This window comes from Atractosteus spatula, chromosome 1 (assembly GCF_055471065.1).
Source record: "Atractosteus spatula isolate fAtrSpa1 chromosome 1, fAtrSpa1.hap1, whole genome shotgun sequence".
NCBI classification, from domain to species: Eukaryota; Metazoa; Chordata; class Actinopteri; order Semionotiformes; family Lepisosteidae; genus Atractosteus; species Atractosteus spatula.
In genome coordinates this window covers 67,551,578-67,570,948 of record NC_142706.1, presented here as the reverse complement: position 1 = coordinate 67,570,948, position 19,371 = coordinate 67,551,578, and the positions used below count along the sequence as shown (strand labels likewise).

At 38.0% G+C, this 19,371-nt stretch overlaps 1 protein-coding gene across 4 annotated transcripts in view; it reads right to left on the bottom strand.

Annotated features, from left to right (window-relative positions):
- The window catches only part of tapt1a (transmembrane anterior posterior transformation 1a), a 45,449-nt gene extending 28,374 nt beyond the window's left edge, over positions 1-17,075 (bottom strand). For 2 of the 4 annotated variants that reach the window (XM_088917951.1, XM_088917959.1), the window contains exons 1-4: positions 16,859-17,058; positions 9,507-9,637; positions 2,889-3,007; positions 2,127-2,168 (exon numbers count right to left, since the gene is read on the bottom strand). In XM_088917951.1, the coding sequence (XP_088774077.1) occupies positions 2,127-2,168; positions 2,889-3,007; positions 9,507-9,637; positions 16,859-17,048 (482 nt within the window). In that variant the 5' untranslated portion in view covers positions 17,049-17,058. Of the gene's footprint in view, positions 1-2,126; positions 2,169-2,888; positions 3,008-9,506; positions 9,638-16,858 lie in introns of all 4 variants that reach the window. The other 2 variants (XM_088917976.1, XM_088917968.1) reach the window with 2 other exon arrangements.
- Positions 17,076-19,371: the final 2,296 nt, after the last annotated feature.

Sequence of the window (19,371 nt, the reverse complement as noted above, 5' to 3'; positions counted from 1 at the left end):
CACTTTATTGGCCATATACAATTTCTTATATTAGGAATTTGTCTTTTCGCATACCCCAACTTGCTCTCCATGAGACACACAGACAGGGAGAGAAGCTTGGGGTCAGAGAGCAGGGTCAGCCATTTATACGGCACCCCTGGAGCACTTGGGGTTAAGGGCCTTGCTCAGGGGCCCAACAGAGTAGGATTTCTCTGCCGGCCTCAGGATACGAACCAGCAACCTTCCAGCCACAGGCGCAGATCCTTAGCCACAGAGCCACCGCACCTAGTTTTGACCTAGTTTTTTTCCCATGTAATAAAGCAAGCTAAAACCCACAAAAATGAGGTAAAGACGACGCTGAAAACAAATGGTCAAATTTAAATTATTCTACCAACAGCAAAGTATTTCAAATCAGAAAGGCAAAGTTCGGCCAAATGAGGCTAAGTCTTTAGAGCACAGGCAGTGCACAGCTGTTTTCAAATAATGCAATGGAAAGCAAGTGGGACACACATTTAAATTAATTTTTGGTGTACTTGAAAAATTAACAGAACCAGAAATACTTGGAAACACCTTCCATGGTTCCATAGATGTGGCTACAACTTTTACTTGACAAAATGATGCTAATCAAATCCATTATGATATTATTACGACCAATTAATGATCAAAATTACCTGTCTATGCAAGCTAATGTTTATTTTTTTGTGTCTGAACATTTAAATGAAATGACTGTGCTAGTCAGGACATATAATTGACAGAAATGCAAAGTATTTATTATACCTATGCAGGTTTTAGGACTTTGTAGATACTGAATGATCAAAAGAAATGTGCTCTGGCTAAGTGAGAGAGTGCTTTCCTAAGTAGAAAAAAGGCAGCAGTACGACCCTCCCCACCTTCCTCACAACATGCAGCATACAAATCGGGCGAGGCGTGGCACAGCCACAATTATTACTTTTTGTGCTTAAAAGCGAATATCTATATCATCATAATGTTACTAAAAAACTAAAAACTAGGCTTGCTGTGGCACTAATGGCAGTGCAAAAAAGAAACATCTTCAAATATGCTGTTCACATTCTATTTTTCTTAACAAATTTTGGCTTCATGTAAAAAAAGAAAATGTGGTGACCAGATTCTATAGTAGTTCTACAAATATTCCTGATGGATGGATTTCATGTTTAACCCTGACAAATGAACAGATTTAAAACACAGCAGAACACATATCCACCCACGCCACTTGCACCAACAACCTGGTTTATCTTGTTGATGTCCCATCCCAGGGCCAGGCAAGGTTAGGACTGGTCAGTAAGGGGATACGAGACCTTTCAAGGCAAACCAGTTGCTGCTGAATGTGGTGTGGGTGGACGAGTATGTAGATGGCACAGACCTTCCAAGATCAATGCCCGAGTGTGATGACTGGGGTCACTGTGCTATAGGAGGTGCCATCTTTGTGCTGAGACTTTGAAACAAGGTCCCAACTACTCAGTCATTAAATATCCCTTGGTACTGTTCAGAAGAGGGTGGGTGTTATTCCAGTGTCCTGGCTAAATCATATTTATACAGTACCTCACACAATCTGGCCAAACTAAATCTTACCCTGAGTTCAACTGGTGGAGACATTCTCACTTTTCCATTTAATCTGGTGTGTAGCGGGCATGCTGACACACAGGGCCAACAGTGAATAAATGTACTGGGACCTATGTGGAATCCTTTGGGGTGACAAGCATTACATAAATGTAATTATACTTTCTACTATCCAACCCAGTCTTTTACCTGCGTGTTACCAGTCATCTAAGAGGAAGGTGACACACAGGGTTAATGTCTCCTTCAAAGGAGTTTCTACATTTTTTTATTCTCCATATGATATGTCTTACCTGCATAACCATCCTGCATAAAGAATTGGAAAAATATCTTTTTTGCACAATATTTGCATGGTAAATGCTTTGCATTAATACACAGATGCTGAAGGGCAGCACTCATCCAGATAAGCATCTGAAACATGTTGTGGTGCAACTCACTGGCTTCAGCCTAAAGCATGAACGTAAGGCAAAGCCACACTGCATGAACAAAAACAATGGTACAAAGAAGAGCAACTCTTAATGTTAACATGAAGCAGTGGCAGGCATCAGGGCAGAAAACCCATCTGTGCATACCTGCTGCTTTGACTCTTTTTGCAGAATGGGCATGTATTTGCCCTAAAGACAGAGAAAGCAAGAGGGAAAAGTCAAAATCTATTTCTATACTTTACTATGCATGAATCTTAACATCTGTTTTGGGCATCTCTCTGACAAAATCCCTAAATCCTATTTCTCCCGCACTTAAGCAGGAACAGTTTTAGAAATGTAAAGACATATTTGCCATAGGGACATGAAATAAAGAGACACTGCTGTGTTCTGCTCAAAAAAGGCCAGCCTCTCACTCAAACAGAATTCCTAGTGGGTTCAGGTACGGCAGACCATTCTTGTTCAGCATCTCTTTGCACGAGGTAAGAAAAAAACCCATCTGCAAACTCAAAAACAACATGCTTTTCATTAATGGTGTAACCTGGGAGCTGCAGTCCAACATGTGTAGGGAAACTCCCACGTATCCCAATAAACAATGAACAGAAGGGTATGGAGTTTGTTTTATACTTCCAGTCGACTAGGAGTTAAACAGAAGAAAGAGGAACAGGCTTTACCTGAAAAAAGTTGCTAGAGTGAGCATTTGTTTGAAATGATATGTTTTACAATATTGTTTATAGGAATCTATAATCCTAAATTTAATCAATTAAAAAAAAAACCCTTTCAAGCTTTTGATTTGACAGATGACTTAAAACTACTATATTTACACAATGTCACTTAACACACAAAGATTATTTTATGCTAAGCTGAATCAGTTTTAAGAACACTGCCTCTGCAGAGTTCCTGTTTACTTACTTGAGTCCACAGCAGGGCAGGGTGGTGAGCCTGATGAGGGCCAGGATGACTCGCATGGGAAGGAGAGTAAAGATGTATAAAAAGGCATCCAGGCACAGAAAGAACCCGAAAAACATCAACTGGAACATAAAGGAAAGAAAACAACGTGTAACGTGACCCTTCGGATGATATATGGGGCAAGATATTTGTATCATTTCAACCGCAGCACGAGACTTCAGTCAAGGGAAGAAAAGCTGTTTTCAAGCAAGCAATCCTGTCTGACTAGTACTGCAGGAAGCAAACAACCACACAGAAATGTGCCGTCTAGTTAAGGCATATATATATATAGTTAAGGTTAGACCTATTGTAGGATGTAGTGGTCTAAAGACCTGGAATAATACCTTAGAGCCAGAGACAGGTAGGAACTGGGAGTTGATCACCTTCTCATGTTTCGTTATGTACACCATAAATGGAGAGTGAAAAGAAATCAAACAAAATTATTGCACTAAATGTGATTTCTTCTTATTTAAAAACGCTATGGTGTGAGGCCACTCTTTCTTTTACCAACACAAAAGCTGTTGAAAACAAGTTGGTACAGAAAGTCCCAGTGCAACAATTCTAGTTACTTAATTTTGGGAAGACCTTTTAAATGTCTTTTAATGTTTTTTACTGACCTTTGCAGCAAATGTTATAAAACACATTTGTTTTTCTGTAGTAGAACACTCAGAGCTTTTACATTTAAGATACTTTTAGCTAGTCAAGACCCAGTTAGTAAACAGTAAAACTTCTTCTTAAGTAGAAATTTACAAACTAACTTTCATGTCAAAACATTTGAAATAAGTAATTACTGTAGGCATTTAAGTAAAATCATACCGTTCACTTGTAGCAACAAATTGCATTAGGATCAACAACTAAAACTGCCGTTGACATGACACATTGTAAAATTGCAAAATCCAGCTGCCATCACTTTTGAAGAGGAAAGAATTCATTTAGAAGAATAACTGCAGCCTGACAGAGGTACTGGTGTCCCAACATCAATGGCTCATCTGGTGCAGAACAATGTTTTTTAATCATCCAGACAAAATCTAAATCTTATCGTTAATGCTGCAGAAAAAAAACAAACACCCATAAACTCACTCAGACATTGTCCTTAGCTTTATAATAATACTTTTCAAATCAAATTCAATTAAATTCAAAATACTTTAAGTTGTGAGCAGTGCAACATACAACACACTACCAGTATTTGAAAACTCGTACAAAAAAACATCAAAAGTACTTGTCAAAAACACAACTGTCATACTGTTGACAAACAGCACAAACAAAATTACAAAAATAAACATTGAGTCTATAGTAACTGAGCCTTTGTATTTTCACTGTTTTGTGAGAGTTGCTTCTGTAAGTTACTATGCAATATATAACTCAATTTATTTCACATAGCAAACTATGAAATGAATCTCTAACAGTATATCTCAAAGTGTCTTTCAAAACTATTAATGAAGACAAATGACATTGCAGTTATTATTGATATAGTAATACATACTGTATTACAGTAATACATACTGCATTGTAGTACTACTGTTAAATTAAATATAGAAACTGAAAATGCTGAAATCGTGTGATAAAATAAATAAGCTAACCACAGGAAGCATCCGACACATAATAATAGCTGAATCAGTGCACACTTTGAAAAATAAAGAACAGAATTCAGAACAGAAGTCCATCCATCCATTTTTTAAATCACCAGTACAAGGTTATGGGAGAGCTGAAGCCCATCCCAGCAAGCAATGGGCACAAGGCAGGATGTACCCTTGATGTCACACCGGTCCATCACAAACACACATGCTCACACCAGGATCAATTTTCCCACAAGCCAATTAACCTACCAGCGTGTCTTTGGACTGGGAGAGGAAACTGGAGCTCCTGGAGGAAACCCACACAAACCCAGGGAGAACTTACAAAATCCATGCAGACAGCACCCAGGAACTGAACCCAAGGCCCCTTTGCGAGGCAGCAATGCTAACCACTGCACCACAACGTTATTCACCCCACATCCACAAATGTGTTGCTTAGTGACAAACTTAAAAACGTACAGCACAGATTGATGGATTGATTGATTGATAATTATCGTATTTTTAAAATCTAAAGACAAAGTGCCTTCTGCATTAATTATGTTTACGAACTTGCTGTTCTTAATTGCTGTACTGCAGTAGTTTAAAGTACATCCAAAAATATAAAACACAGTGAGCAGTAGCACTACATACTGTATATGAAACTATGGAACTATATATTTTGTTACTATATGTATATATTTTATTTAACTCTGCAAGATTTAACTGCCATGTCCTTATCATGGTGAACTGGTAGTAAAATTAAAAATCCATTCCTTTAATGGAAATATCCAAAAAACAAGATTAATATAACAAATATTGCAACAAATTAATATAAGAAATCAGTTTTTTACATAATTTCTGTTTGACTCCTCTTTTAAATATCATCATCAGCCTTTTTCAGTTTACTCCCCTGTCTGTTGAGCTTGTTCTCATACAGGGGCAAAATGAATATCTTCTAACCTCACACTGCCTTCAGGTTCAAATCAAGTGTTAAGCTGAAGAGGCCATTTGGCTTCCCTCTGTTCACAGACTATTGTTACTCATTCACGAAGGATGCAGGCAAAATAACATGCATCAAAGAAGAATACCACTAACATATGCCTTTGGGCTTAGGTTACATTATCAGTTCTTTTGTAGTAAAGCAGATTATAGGATTAACTGCCATTTTTCTCAGATTTCAGAAAATAAATTGATCATTTCTCAGGCTAAAAGATTTCTAGTGAATCCTGTCTTTAGCACGCTATATACTGTACATACTGTAGGACTGTTATAAAGGGCTCATACATTTCATGGGTTATAACATAATAATGATGGTTGGATCATAATTATAGTTTATGTCTCCTACTAATACAACATTATGCCTTCAAAAAGACTAAACACACCAGGGCCCTTCATGTCAGTACATGCTACAGTCCTTATGACCTTCTGTACTTTTGCCCCAGAAATCACCTCTATGTACCAATGCAGCAAATCTGGTCCCAATAAGACACTTTGTGCAGCAATCCATCATATCATCATTTTTGTTCCTTTAATTAGCCCAGGAGCCACAGAATTAACATGTCAATTTAATGTACAATTGTAGAGTTTTGAGTAACAAAACACTTCAGTCAAGATCCTATAAAGAGATCCATTATTTATTTTGTCAGCTCACTAACACAATATTATTCTCCCAATATCAATCAAAACCAAGTATTAAAAAAACTGTACCCCTGAAGGGAGACAGATTATGCTTAAAAAAGATTAGAGGAAAGTTGAGCATTAGCTAAAATGTATTGTACTTAAATATTTAATACCTTTACTTTAAATAAACTGAAATTCTAAATGTACAAAATTAATCATGAAAGAAAACACAACGTTTCGGCTGTGGAGCCTTCTTCGGGTGTAAGCACCTTACACCTGAAGAAGGCTCCACAGCTGAAACGTTGTGTTTTCTTTCTTCTCTTTTCACCATGGAATAAACCTGTTACTTGTTCCTTTGCAGCCTACGCATGTTGAACCACCACGAACCTACCCACCTGAACCAAATTACTCATGCCTAGACTTGCAAGACATTACAACACTGTTCAGAATTTACTGTTTTTCATTTTCATTTAATACATTCATTCTACTCTACCTGCACCATAGATTAAAATTGATTCAATGACTAATACTTGAATAAATAAAGACGGCTTTTCATGCACATACTGTAGTTTAACAGGTAATAGGTTTATTCCATGCTGAAAAAAAGAAGAAAGAGAACACAACGTTTCGGCCGTGGAGCCTTCTTCAGGTGTCACCTGAAGAAGGCTCCACGGCCGAAACGTTGTGTTCTCTTTCTTCTTTTTTTCAGCATGGAATAAACCTATTACTTGTTCCTTTGCAGCCTACGCATGCTGACGCAGCTACCCACCTGTAGTTTAACATACTGTAGTGAAAGAGAATATTATGCTGACACTGGCTCCCTCTCATGGTGTTTACAGTTTATTGCATGAAGTGTCTAAGAATCTTCTGCAAATACATGATATTTGATTAAAACTGATCTTCTTCAACAGTACATACCCAAATCTGATTAAGTGATTTTTGTTCTCCTAATCTTTTCATAAAGAGTAGAAATAAAAAAAGACAGCGATATCCTTACATGGCAAAAATGTTGCTTACAGCCCATGTAAAGACACAGCAAAGAATGTCAGAGTCTCTGTGGTACATCTTCCTTTAAGCTCAATGGAACAGCATTCATTTTCAGTTTCCAATCTAATTTCTTCTGCACCTTGTGAGAATTTCTTACTCAGTCTGCTACAGTCTATCATCCAGGCCTTCAAATATCTTGTGTTTTCTTTCTCCTCAGGGTTTTACTACGGTCTGTTTCTCTCATGTTGTACATTTTGCCTAGAACTAGTTCTCTTTTTATTTAAAAAAACATAAGGAAAAAAAGTTTTCTGAATATTTCTCAAAAACTAAACAGAATTTACTAGAAGCAAAATACACAAGGCTGTCTCACAGCTCTTGGGTCCTGGGTTTGATGCAGGATTAGGGTGGACTGTGTTAAATTTCAATGTCCTCCTCATGTCCAATCAGGTGCTCCTGATTCTTCCAACAATCTGAAGACAGGCTGGTTACATTCTTCTGAACAGAGCCTTCCTGTTTTCATGTTATTGCCCTGTGCTTCCAGGAACCTTACCATGAACCTCACCAGGCAAGCAGCAAACTGATTACAGTATGTGTGGATGGATAGAAGCAAATTTATTCCACTAAGCATTTGATGTATTTAGATGATCAGCAGAACCAAAGTATAATTTTAATGGCACCGTAACACCAAAATAATAATCCCAATAACCAAAACACTATCTTGTCATTTACTAGAAAGCACTTCGAGAAGTTGCTTTTAAAGGTGCTAATAAGAGCAATAATAATAAAAAAGATCATCAGTACTACCAAAAACATCTGCAAAATTGTTGTACTTATGAAAAATTAAAACCGTCTAACACATATATTTCCAATGTAGTTGTATTCTATGTTTTATCTGTACTTGTATCCAATAACTTACTAAAATGCTGTATCTATAAAAAATAGGAAATACTTAAAAGAAAAATCTGAAACACAATTGAGTTTCTCATTAATTGAAGTTATCGACATGAAAGTTAAACATCCTGTAAGGAAACAGGTACCGTCTTCATCCAGGTGTTCCCATCAATGGGATGAAACCATGAATGAAAAAAGGGATGACGTTTTAGCCATACCACATCCATGAATTAACCAAGAAGAATGCACAAAATAGCAACATTAATAGAAGTGTCTTTCATAAAACACAAATCCCCCAAAATTTAAATTAAATTAAAATTAAATTTAAAAACATGAAAAAATGCTATAATGTTGTGTAAGATAAGGAAAATCAAGGATGCCATGCTTTTATCAATCTACTGGTACACAACAGCTAGCACACTGAGGAACTCGGGCTGAAAAGAGCGCTGGCAAGAAAGACACAACATTTGCTAGGGCTTCAATCATAGACATTCGACAAGACATTTAATGAAAGCATGTGACACCATGAATTGTCTCATAAAACAGACTTAAATGCATTTGACATAATTGCAACATACAGTATGCACTTAATATAGCAGTAATCTCTCTATGTAGCTGAAGAAAAGTACTTCCTTCATCTGTATGCCATGATGAAGCACACTAAGAGAGCCTGCCCTACTACAGCCTGGCTTGACGCCTGTGGCAGGATTGTTCTGGGGCTTTTGTCTACCAGCAAAATAAATGTTACTGTACATTTCTTTGATGAATCCTGCTTTATTAAGAAGCATATCTTTCAAACAAATTATGATAAATACAACAAGCCCTTCATGGCACCATAAAGCCGCAATGGGGTTATTGAATTCCAGGCTTCTCATCATTAACGCAAACTGGGGGCTACCGCATTTGTATGATGTAATAGAGGTTTTTTCAGTTGTGCTCAGTTCCACTCCTCATTTCCACACAGTACCCAAAACATATGAGTAACCAGACATGTACAGTTGTCAAGTCTTCCCTCAGAGCTTCAAGACATTTTCATTTTCCAGAATGATGCTGACTTGTATTCAGATGTAATGGATTTCACAGCATGCATACGCGACTGCAGCATGGTGTTCAGATGCAACATCTAAGACGTCCTGGATTTAAATACATTAGCTGCTTCGATTGCATCTTAAATTGATACGTCTTCTAAAATGCAGCCCCCTGCTACCCACCTGATGCAACTGATGCAACTCGCATGCGAATTCTGCTAGGTCTTACTAGAATGTTTCAGATTGAGAGACTTTGTTGTTGCTTTTATGTAACCTTTTAACCTTTAAACATTAAAATATTTTCTTTTAATGACAGCAATACTTAAAATTACATAGAAATGATGCAATCTGTTCCTATTGAATACCTACAGTATATCATTAGGTAAAATCGCTTATGCTCCAGACATTCAATATGGACTTTACATAGTGACACCCTTTGAAAGTGTTTTTTTTTTGGGGCTCATGAAAGCAACCTAATAAACCAAGAACCGGTAATGACATACCTTTTCTAGTTCCCTGGGTATCCGCATACATGTGTAAACTCTTTCTCTCCGCTCTGTGTACTTTGCCTCATTGTGTTCCAGAAAGTATCCACGGGTCAGCTCAGCACTAATAAACCGCACCAATGAAAGATCTGCATTTAAAAAAAAGACAATATGTTACCACAATGCAAACATGAAGCTATTCATGAAGCATGCTTATAACAGCCAACATCATTGTGGAACCAGCTCTATTAATGGCATTTGGTTTAGGAGACAATTACTGCATTAAGCTGGGTTCCACTAGCAGTCTGCACAAAGCGTTAACAATGTACAGTATACTCCCAGAACAGGTCAATAAGGTTTTTGTTGCAAAATTTCCCCTGTGTGTAAAATGACTTACACCTCTGACTTGCTGATTGTATCATGAGAATCAATGCTATAGCTAAGGTCCCAAATAAATATTTTGGGAACTTCATACAGTATATACCGTCATGATCGCTCTACACAAAGTTTTGTTCTTCAAAATAAATAATCCACTGCCTGTCATAACAAAGGAGTCAGTCTCCAGAGTGTCAGAAAGCTGGCTGACAGAGAAAAAAATGATATGCAACTCGAGAACAGAATGTTGCTTTCTTAAGAAATGAAAAACAACTGAAATGTAAATTTATATGGAAAAAAATCAAATGTATACTGAAACTCACGTGGCAAATTAAAAATACTAACACATTAAGCGCACAGATATTCTCCACGTTTTCAAATGGTTTTTCCAACACTTATTTCATTCCACTTCTAACCATAACTTATATCTTCACTACAGTAATGTCATTTAAAAGCATCATGCTGGCTGCTTCATATAAACATTTCCACTTATTTCTGTCGAAGAGAGTTTGCAAACTACAAAAAAAGTCTCCTCACATCACCTCTTGCCAGTATACCATATACGCCCAACATGCAACAAAAGAAAAATCGGACCGCTATTACAAGCGTTGTATTACCCACTGAGTACTTACAGTAAAAAACCTTCTTGGCACCTGGTAAATGGCAAGGTGTCGCAACGATGAACCACGGTCAAGTTACAACAGGGATTATTTTAACAAAGCTCCCAAGAAAAGAATAACTGCTTACAATGAAACTTGTATGGCACAGCTAAACCACTTCAGAAAAGAAACACGCCACTCATTCTTGAACTTACGCCAATATTTAAGCAGGTCTTCTGAAATATTTTTCTGAACAAAGTTTAATAAAACTTCATTAGCCATTAACCCAACAGTGATTTAAACATCACTGCAATTTAATCAATACTCTAAAAAGATTAAAGCAATTAAAATGCCAATCTGAAAAACTGCCTTTCATTATCTTCATTAGAAACTGTCAATATCTGGAGAGCCCCACCTATCCTTGCTTGAAAGCAAGCCAGTATGTATCTTTCCAAAGCGATTCTGCAATCTGTCTAAATTATTTCTAATATTTCCTACAAATCATCGACAGAAAGTTAAGCTTTAAGTCTTTAAGATACCGATAAAGTTGCACTGTGTTTTTTTTTAAATAAAACTGAAAAACAGCCACGCTCATCATAAATTGTCAAATGTCATATGGTAATGCAAAAAACAAAAGTTTTTTTGTATTTTTGGCTTCATACAATACAGAATCCAGAGCACCACACAGAGAGTGTCTCTACATAATGCTGACTCCTGTCTGTCCATCTATCTGACCAGTCCAGTTAAAGTTAAACGTTTTGTGAAAAAGAATCTCTCTCTAAACTGCTGGTTGTTACTCAACAGCTGATGCTAAAATATTTAAGAACTAAACTTATATTTTATGTTGTTTTTTGACAGGTGGTAGGTAAGTACATACAGTAGGTAAGCAATACTGCAAATGCCTTTATCTCAAGCACTGTCATTTTACATATGTATTGTTTCAGGTACAGTATATGTTATTTTGGACAGTATATGTTATTAAGGCAAAACTCCACAGCGAGTCTATAGTAGGGTGGTCAAGGAAAAAAATATACAAATCTGTGTGTCACAGACTTCTAAAAATGTTCCACTGCATGTGAACCACATAGGCCACTGGCCTTTTTACTGTTGTCTATACTAGACAAGGTAGACTTTTTCTGAAAACTCCAGGCTGTAGAATGCAGGATCCTTTCATTATAAGCATGAGCATTACATATAGGCCTTAGAGTTAAAATGCTATGCGATCAATTCTCATAATAAAAAACAGGTGCAAATAGCCAGCACCACAACAGTTCAGGGAAACAGCAGAGCCATGGCATCAAAAAGGTTATGAAACATCAGTGTTGTGGATTTTAAGATATTTTTAAAGAAGCAAATAGATATAATTTTCCAGTTTTTATAGTATTTAAGTTTTTTTTAGTTACAAGGAAACAAATACTGTGGGAATGCTGGATAATTACCAACTGGCAAAACAAAAAAAAAAAACATAGTACACAACATTGAGTTTTAAATGTGTTTGTTCCTGCTCTTAAAAAACTACTATACAAAAACCGGTCGAACAAAGCTTAGTCATGTATTTTTCCACTCTTTCACTTCATCTGAAATTTATAATGTTAATGTTTGAGTACTTCGGGAATTTAAAGACCGAAGAGAAAACACAGGTTTTTCCCTATAGATCTCTTTCCTATAGCAACGCCTGCCTTTAAACAGTTGTTTTAATCTAAACAACAGGTATGAGTGCAGCTTGATACTGCATTACTCTTTTGTGGCCATAGTTGTCTAATATTACTTCTAGTTTTGCGACAGAGGACCCATGAAGTCCATTCCTCTCTCTCATACACAAGGTTACACATTGAGTAGCATGAGATCTCCTGGAGGGTTTTTCACTAGGCCTGGTGTATTACTGCAAACATGTTCTGTGCACAAAAGAAGAGGAAGAAAGAGGTTTAATTGCATAATAAAACAAAGGATTATTAAGGCACATAGAAAAACACTTCAAATCTTCTAAACTCTTTTCTTAGTTATGCTAACATGCACTGTATATGAAAAGAAAACTCTTAAGTTCATAGCAGTATCCATCATAAAACATAAAAGAGTGCAACACGGAGACTGTATTTTATTTTCCCACAACTGAGAACACCACTAGAGCCACATAAAGCCCATAGCTGAGTCAGCATCAACTGCAACACTGACTGGGCTTTCATTGACAGCAAGGGAAGTCCCCAGGAGTACTGTATGTAAGGCATCCTAGGCATTGCTGAGCCCACTGAGCACCACTGCTTGGACAACCATATCAACTAATGACATAACCCAAACCTGAACTATATCATATGGTTTGTGTGTGTACATTACTGCTCTTGCTTTGTCAAAGAACTCTAACAGCAGTTAGAGCAAGAACTACCTAAAGGCCCTCTGTATACCACCAGGATTCTAGTGGATCAACAGTATGGATTTCTGTCTGAACTATAGGGTTCAACCTACATGCCAAAGGACGAAGTCCACTGCTTGGGCCACGGAGAAGCCCCCTTTTAATTTTTATGTAGATTATAGTACTTGATTAATGAACAATTCATAGTTATTCATGGAAAGAAAAACAGTTTATCGGTGATTGCCTGCTCATAACTCATCTGAGCACATAAATATTACTAAAGCATTTTAAAGTGATTTACTCAAGAATGATTGTGACACTTCTATTTTACATTCATGTCCATAGCAGAAATTATTCATGTCTGCTGCGACAGATGATCTTGAATGATGATGAACAAAGTTAATGAATTTCTCCTTTAAATGTGAAATCCCAAATGATTCTTAACCTTCTTAAAATAATAGTTCAGAATGGATTTTTACACTTTGCAGCAATGAAAGAGTTGGTACTGCAGTCATGAAAAGTGATGTTGGATCCAGAAATCTTTTCAGCCCGCTCAAAATACTTCAGCAAAAGAGCAGTCAATCATGATGTTAAGTGTCTCAGAGATAAAAACAGGAAACATTTAGATAATGAAAGAGAAATGGATGATGTGTCAAATAAATATTTCACTCAGGTAGACATAAAGGAAGACATGAGCAACACATCTCTCACATAAGAAAAGATAAGGTTCTGTGTTAAATAATAATAATAACAGTATTGCACAGAAAAGAAGAGAAAGAAGTATCACAGGTTCTGGAAACATACAGTAGGCTAAATAATTACACAACTATGCAGGCACAAATGGTATTTTACCAATTGTACTTAAATAAACAGGAGACGCTATTCATAGGCTATTATAGCAGCAATCACTCAAGACGGGGATGATAATCACTGATCAGAAACAGCTATTGTACTGTAGCTCTCTCCCATAGAAAGAATGAAAAATCTGAACCACGTCATAATTGAACAGTAAGTCTTTCTTCCTTTAGTTGTGAGATTATAGAATTCTAATCAGGACTAAATCAGGGGATAACCTCTATGGCCATATGATTCAGGAGGACAGTCCATATACTGTAGTTTTAGAAACGTTAAGTCTTGCTTAACTAACCTCTGAACAGGAAACAGCACTAATTCATTCACATAATCCCTGTGTTAAGTGTTATATTGGAAGGCACAGTGGCTAGATATCTCCATGTACTGTAGTTTGCATGTTCTCCCTGTGTTAATGTGGGTTTCCACCGGGTGTTCCAGTTTCTTCCCACAGTCCAAAGACATACTGGTAGGGTATTGGCTTCAATGAGAGTGTGAGTGTGCAAATGCTTGTGTCTATGTCTATGCAAGCCCTGCGATGGACTGGTGTCTCATCCAGGGTGTATCCTGCCTTGCGCCCAGTGCTTGCCGGGATAGACTCCAACTCTCTTACAACCCTCTCCAGATAAAGAGGTTAGAATGTGTTAGAATTTGATGTGTTAGAACTACTGCTCTTAATAATCTATATCAATATATATTTTAGATGCAAGACTGTAACAAATGTAACAATATAAACACTATTTTCATGTCTGCAGTACACTAGCATGGCCTAATTTAGAATACTGGATTCAACTTATTTCCTAACAATACAAAAATGATGCTTTACAATCAATGGGGGGGCGGAGTGGTGGCTCTGTGGCTACGGATCTGCGCCTGTGGCTGGAAGGTTGCTGGTTCCCGTGGCCGACAGAGGAATCCTACTCTGTTAAGCCCCTGAGCAAGGCCCTTGACCCCAGCTGCTCCAGGGGTGCTGCATGAATGGCTGACCCTGCGCTCTGGCCCCAAGCTTCTCTCTCCCCGCCTGTGTGCCTCATGGAGAGCAAGCTGGGGTATGCAAAAAGACAAGTTCCTAATGCAAGAAATTGTATATGGCTAATAAAGTGATCTTATCTTATCTTAATCTAGAGAGGGGCAACAAGGTACATCCCTGGTCCCAACTGAAAGTCCTTCATGGACAGATTGAGAGAGCTGAACCCTTTTAGTTTTGACCTGCTCAACCTGCTCACCTTCTTCAGAATTAACTATAAAACAAAAACCAGCAAAACAAATTGAATCTACAGGGAATGTGCATGTAAAAGTAAAAACAAGAGGAACTTTTTTAAGGACAAAAACTGTGGTGAATCTGGTACACCTGGAAATGGCTATCCAGCCATGATGTCGAAGTAGAAACCAATGCTCCTTGCACAAAACAGCTGAATGAGATCTTAGGCTCAACTAGCTACAAACAACCAAATGAACAGGTTGAGCTGAACGGCCTTCTCTTGTAAAGGTAATCACTGTGTGCCAGCTAGAGAATCCACAGATAAGTGTTGGCATATGATGCCTCTGTTGTCCCATGAACTCCCAAGTCACCCTGTTGATACAGATTTGGGATGGAACAGGCATGTACAGTATAACACACGCCTAATGGTTCCCATGCCGCATGGTAATCTTGGTTAATGGCCAAGATTTAACAGGCAAAGTATTTCACATCCATCCAATATCAGAAAACTGCTTATTCTCAGAGATGGTCCCAGCAACCCACGGATCGCCCCAGAGCACAGGACCTAAGATGGAACCACACCCTAGATGCGAGTTCACACACAGTAATTGTACAGACATCAATTAACATATACAGGAGATCTTTGGAAGCTGGGGTAAATTGCAGCCCCCTACAAAAACCCATGTGGACCCATGCAAAACCCCTGAAGGTAGCCCAGTCGAGAAGTGAACCCAAGAGCTGTGAGGCAGCAGTGTAAAATGCCACAGTACTGTACCACCCCAAGAGCTTAACATACAAAGAAAGGGATTTTAACTGCAGAGTAACCTTTCCTACTTCACAGCAGCTACAACATGCAGATTGGAACTGGATCTCCAGACTCCAAATTGGAAAAGAGAATTGAGCATAACTGTATTTGTACAAATTCTTGTTTGCCTGCTAAAAACCCTCTATAGCCTAGTATGTTCTACTGGAAAACCTTATAATATAGGGGTGTCCTTCAAATTAACAAGAGGTACCTGGGGAGTGGATTCAAGACATTTACAAAATAGACTCTTGCTCTTGTCCCATACAAAAAAGTTTTTTTATTTTAGTATCTTTTTATGTTTTAATAACATTAAATTGAATAATATTTGTAATTATTTAATGAACGAGGTGAAGGTGAATGGTGATCATTTTAAGCGAGCCTAATGATTTCACATTTTGCCACGGGCTGTATTTTCAAGGAGGCCTAAGCCCAGACAGTCCTGTACCTCCAGGTGGGTGGTGTGTAGTTACTAGCCCAGTTGTACAAGGAATACGCCGTCTGCTTCTGAACATACTCAGAATCGCGTCGACCTGCCATCTCCACCAACGTCCCGAGTGAAACTGAAGTTTTTTTTTAAACTAGGCGTACCTGCAACACACACACTTCACATCTCTACTTTCACCCTTCCCCATGAACAGCAGAATCAAAGAAAACACGTCCCCCTTTCACTTTCGATCCCATTTTTTTGTTTTATTGTCAACCGCATTATTATTTTGAAAGCTGATAAAGATTTAACGCGAATAACGATGATGTTTGCACAGACTTAACCAGAATTAAAACAGTGGCGACGGCGCCTCTAATACCGAAACTGCATTATTATTTGCAATGAACGCAAGAAAGAACCGCGAACGCATACAAAAGCGTCTGAGCTCAGTAAAGCAGTGAGTACCGAAAGGAAACCGGTATCACCGCGAAGCTTTTGAGCTTTAAACAGGTGCATTTAAGTAGTTACAGTACATACTGGACTGTTCATCACAGGGCATTGTGTGAGCGAAGACAGTCCGTCGCTGGAAATTACACAGCATGCTAACATCGCAGCAAAGAGTTTACCCACCTAGCAGCCATTCTGGTCATTACCCATACACAGGTAATTTGAGTTAAACATATTTCCTCCTAAATGAACAAACAGGCCCTTTTTCAGCAGGAGTAGCTGTCAAGTGTGTAACAGTGGAGTGACAGTACGGGCTCACTCACCTGACAGGCTTCTCCGCCTCTCCTGGTTGACAGCATTCCTTCCATAAAACCCCAGAGTTTCTGTAGTCTCCGAGGCGTTGCTGCTTTTCTCCGAATTAGTTCTGACGCTCCCTGCCGGCTTCTCCTTTTCTTTGTCCCCGTTCTCCGTCTCCTTTTCCTCTCCCAACCCAGCTGCCACCGTATCCGCCATCTTCGCTCAGTCGCAGCGAGAGCAACAAACACAACACTGACGTCATCATTCGACATGCAGGGAAATCCGCCTAGGAACTACAAGTTCCGCCATGCATTGCGGTGTTTGGCTTTCGTATAATTTACACGTACTGTACTGTTATTAGTGGTAATATATGACCGTATTTTCAGAGAAAAAAGGTAGTAACAGAGGAACTTCGTTTGCATTTAACTTAAAACTAGGAAATATTTTCTCTTAAAATATGTTTTTGAAACTTAAGTGAAAACAAAAACTGTCTGGTGATCTCACAGAATGGTTGCAAACGACAGGACATAGAGCACATTTAGTAGTATATACTGGAATTGATATGAGGATCACCGAGCCGTTTCTCGAAAGACGTGGCTGGGTAGCTTGTTCCATACTCCCACAAACCTTTGTGGAAAGAGATGCTGGCTCTTCTGTCTTAAACACATTTCATGTAGATTACACTCCTTAGGTCTTGTTTGTGTTTTGCTGCTTCAGAGCTGAGGATTCTGAATATTTGAGTCAAATCAGGTCCCCTTTTAGTTTTCTCTGTTCGGACTAAAAAGGTTCAGTTCTTTTAGCCAGTCTATGTATGACATTTCTTTCAGTCTGCGAATCTATTTTGTTGCTCTTATCTAGACCTATGTAAGAACAGTAATATTTTGATAAGACACAATTGCCCTTGCCCCATCTGCTGTGCTTTACCTCTTTGCTGTCAGCTTAATTAAGTTAAACACGAAGCCCCCTACAAAAATAAGGTTAAGTTTTGTATAGAAATGTACTTTTAATTGGGGCTTTTCTCTATAAATACATAGGAAATATTTGACTGGATTAAACAGAAGAACTCAGTTCCTTAGGTATAAGGTATGTATTATATCATAGTAGAAAGATACAATGAAAGAAGAAAAAGGTTCTTCTTCAGTATCCTTAATCTGAGAATGCACTGTAATTAGAGCTGCCAAGTGGCCTCGTAAATACAGAGCCTGGTGTGATATAGGTTTTAAAATCCAATTCGCAGAGTGCTAGTAGCTGAAATACAGCTGACATGAAAATTCTGAAATGTTCTTCTATCACAGATCTGTACAAATAATCACAAGATCACCCTCTGTCCTCAGAAGCTTTTGAGACATTTTCACTGGTCATACTGTGGGTTGCTTACCTGTTTGTGGGGAATGCATGTAAATTAGGGTGAAGAATTGATTTACAGATGAATTTAAAATATGAACAAATCAAAATTGAAAAAAGCAAGAATATGTTAGTTTTCAAACAGCACCTGAACTAGAACTCTGCCATGCAGTCATTATTAACACATATCTGTTCCACAAAGATCTAAATGTATCTCAAACTTCTTGTTGCACTTTACTGGACCCCTCTAAATCCCTGTTCTGTTTCAGTTACCTTACATAATTAAGTGTAAAAATACAGTATATGTAAAGGTTATTATGAAGTGCTCCTAAAGAGAGACATTTGTTAAAATGCCAAATATTTGGTAAATAACTCACTTAAGTCTTCTAAAATGCTTTCAAACAATCCAATCTCACAGCACATAAGACACAAAAGCCAGGCACGTACAGTAGCAAACACTTTTATTTAAGTAACAGCATCTAAAATAAATAGCAAGTACAAACTATAAGAGGCTTAACCATTAAGTGAGTCCATAATTTGATAATCTCGTGGTCACAAATAATACAGCTAAATAGGTCTTATATAAGATCTACTTTGAGAGAAATGGATGTGTTTCTTATTCTCCTAATGTGGACAGGGAGTCAGTCCAGGCTTTGCATTCTTGGCAGTGCTGTTCATTTTATATTTAGCGTCTCTTCGTTTGCCAGGGTCGGACAGAGAAACTCCAAGTCTGTATGCAGTCTGATAGTAATTCCATCACTAAACTAGAATTTGGCTGGTTTGTCTCCTTTGAAAATGCATGTGAATACAAATGTCAAGAAGAACCTTCAGGGAAATATGGAGTTACTCACAATCATGCACATGTTATTCTTATAGCCCTAAGTTTGTATGTATCTGTTAACAATAATAAAAGATACGTAAAATATATCCCCCATGAGCTATTTGTGAACACTTAATTGCCATCAGAAAGGCTCATATTGATCATGTAGAGTGCATGTGATATAGCCCATTGCTGGAAGGGCCACTTTACCCAGGGCGACTGGTATGTTCACTTTGAGATATTTTACCACAGCTGGCAACACTTTCCCACCCTCCAGTTCCTGCATCCAAACCAGAAGAGGAGATGTCAAGTTGTCAGACAGGAGGGTCTTATTTGCAGTTTCTGTACCAGTCCCAGAGGATAGCGCGGTGCCTC